Genomic DNA, 2,894 nt, shown 5'->3' with positions numbered 1-2,894 from the left:
CTAGCAAGAGCATGTCGGTGGAATGCATGCATATTAAAATCCAGCAAAGCCCAAGTCGGTTAAGCCATCTAGAAATATCTAAACTATATCTGTAGCCTTTTTCTAGAAAGACCAAAGCTAGCAATTTGTGTGGCTGTTAAGCAATGCTCAAGTCAGTGCAATAAGGAAAGTCGGCAAAAACACACCTATAAATAGGTGTATGTGTGTGTGTTGCTAGGTAAGAGAGCAAGAAGTGAGAAAAGAGTGAAGAAGTGTAAGAGTGTGTGAATGTTTCCTCTTGTACTAGTTTGTGAGTGAATAAAAATTTTGTGTAAAAAAACTTTGAGTGTTCTTTCTTTCTCTTGCCTATCAATTCCGCTGCATTACATTCTTCTTTGTGAGATAAACGTCTCCAAAGTAGAGAAGTCTTTTTAAGCCCCAACAAAGTGGTATCAGAGCTATGGCTAGCAACACTATGGCAGCCTTCCAAGTTCCAGTGCTCGACAACAACAACTTCGATAATTGGAGTATCAAAATGAAGGCCCTTTTGGGAGCACACGATGTATGGGAAGTCGTGGAGAAAGGCTACACTGAGCCAGAAGATGAAGCTACTCTGTCCCAACCCCAGAATGAGAGTTTGAAAGATTCAAGAAAGAGAGACAAGAAGGCTCTCTACCTCATCTACCAAGCATTAGATGACAATGGCTTTGAGAAGGTCTCGAGTGCAACCTCTGCCAAGCAAGCATGGGAGAAGCTTCAAACCTCTTACAAAGAATCCACTACTCCACCTGCTTCACCAACATCAACCAATCATGGTAATTCACCAGCATCAGCATCGTCAAGTGGGAGTCTAAATGAAAGAGAAGTACCACACACAAGAAGTCTACGAGATTTCTATGAGGTAGCTGAAAGACTCGATAATCCTACACTTTTCTGTCTCATTGCTGATTGTGAATCAGTTGACTTCCAAGAAGCAGTGCAAGATACTAAGTGGAGGAAAGCAATGGATGAAGAAATTGAAGCAATCCATAAGAAGGATACATGGGAACTCGCTATTCTTCTGAAAGGACATAAAGCCATCGGAGTCAAGTGGGTGTATAAGACAAAGAAGAATGCCAACGGAGAGGTTGAAAGATACAAGGCGAGACTAGTGGCGAAGGGCTATAGTCAAAGAGCTGGAATCGACTATGATGAGGTATTTGCACCCGTTGCTCGGTTGGAAACTATACGATTACTAATTTCTTTGGCAGCTCAAAAGAAATGGAAGATTCAACAAATGGATGTGAAGTCCGCTTTCCTAAATGGAGTCCTTGAAGAAGAAGTCTACATTCAGCAACCGTCAGGCTATGAAATCAAAAGGCATGAAGACAAAGTTCTGAAGCTGAAGAAAGCCCTCTATGGGTTAAAACAAGCGCCACGAGCATGGAATAGTCGCATCGACAAGTACTTCCAAGAAAACAACTTCATCAAGTGCCCTCATGAACATGCTCTTTACGTCAAAGTCAAGGATGAAGATATTCTGATTGTTGCTTATATGTGGATGATCTAATCTTTACCGAAAGTAACCCAAGCATGTATGAAGAGTTTAAGAGAGTGATGACCAAAGAATTCGAGATGACCGACATCGGGCTAATGGCATAATACCTAGGCATTGAAGTAAAGCAGAACGAAGAAAGCATTTTCATCTCCCAAGAAAGCTACACAAAGAAGATACTGAAAAAGTTCAAAATGGACGACTGCAAGCCCATAAGCACGCCAGTAAAGTGCGGAGTCAAACTAACCAAGCATGACAGGAGAAAATGTAGATCCAACATTTTTCAAAAGTCTAGTTGGAAGCTTGCGCTACTTGACTTGCATAAGACTAGATATTCTCTATGTCGTTGAATTAGTCAGTCACTATATGGAGAATCCCACAACTACACATTTGAAGACAACCAAAAGAATTCTTCGATACCTTAAAGGTACTGTTAACTTTGGCTTGTTCTATTCAAGTTCTAGTAACTACAAACTTGTTGGATATAGCGACAGCGATTGGACAGGAGATTCCGACGACAGAAAAATCATTATTGGATTTGTGTTCTTCATGGGAGACATTGCATTCACATGGATGTCAAAGAAGCAACCGATTGTCGCCCTCTCTACCTGCGAAGCTGAATACGTAGCTACTACCTCATATGTCTGTCATGCAATATGGCTGAGAAACTTGTTGAAAGAATTAAGCATGCCACAACAAGAGCCAACAGAGATCCATGTCGACAACAATATACAATAGCTCTAGGAAAGAATTCAGTATTCCATGACAGGAGCAAACACATAGATACCCGCTATCATTACATAAGAGAGTGTATTGCAAGAAAGGATGTGAAAGTGGAATACGTGAAGTCTCAAGACCAAATCGCGGACATATTCACCAAGCCACTCAAACAAGAAGACTTTATCAGATTGAGAAATTCAATCGGCGTCATAAGACAAGATTAAGGGGGGGTGTTGAATTCTAATCTAGTCTTGGGCCGAGTCCAGCCCATGTTGAAAAGGCAACACAAGCTAATTGATGGTTACAAATGCTAGATAATTCTAACAAGAGCATGTCGGTGGAATGCATACATATTAAAATCCAGCAAAGCCCAAGTCGGTTAAGCCATCTGGAAATATCAAAACTATATCTAATGTAGCCTTTTTCTAGAAAAACCAAAGCTAGCAATTTGTGTGGCTGTTAAGCAATGCTCAAGTCGGTGCAATAAGGAAAGTCGGCAAAACCATACCTATAAATAGGTGTATGTGTGTGTGTTGCTAGGTAAGGGAGCAAGAAGTGAGAAAAGAGTAAAGAAGTGTAAGAGTGTTTGAGTGTTTCCTCTTGTACTAGTTTGTGAGTGAATAAAAATTTTGTGTAAAAAAACTTTGAGTGTTCTTTCTTT

The 2,894-nt window shown here is 40.5% G+C and overlaps 1 protein-coding gene across 1 annotated transcript; it reads left to right on the top strand.

Moving 5' to 3' along the window:
- The first annotated feature begins 1,765 nt into the window (after positions 1–1,765).
- Positions 1,766–2,251, top strand: LOC114825178 (secreted RxLR effector protein 161-like). Its single transcript, XM_029103576.1, has one exon. It carries the CDS (start codon positions 1,766–1,768, stop codon positions 2,249–2,251), a length of 486 nt encoding a protein of 161 aa, XP_028959409.1.
- Positions 2,252–2,894: the final 643 nt, after the last annotated feature.

The sequence above is a fragment of the Malus domestica genome, chromosome 05 (genome assembly GCF_042453785.1).
Source record: "Malus domestica chromosome 05, GDT2T_hap1".
Taxonomy (NCBI): Eukaryota; Viridiplantae; Streptophyta; class Magnoliopsida; order Rosales; family Rosaceae; genus Malus; species Malus domestica.
Note: the sequence above shows the minus strand (reverse complement) of the source record. Positions and strands in the feature narration are given on the sequence as shown.

Coding starts and splice junctions, on each gene's coding strand:
- LOC114825178 (XM_029103576.1), top strand. CDS start 1,766: ATGACAGGAGAAAATGTAGATCCAACATTTTTCAAAAGTCTAGTTGGA.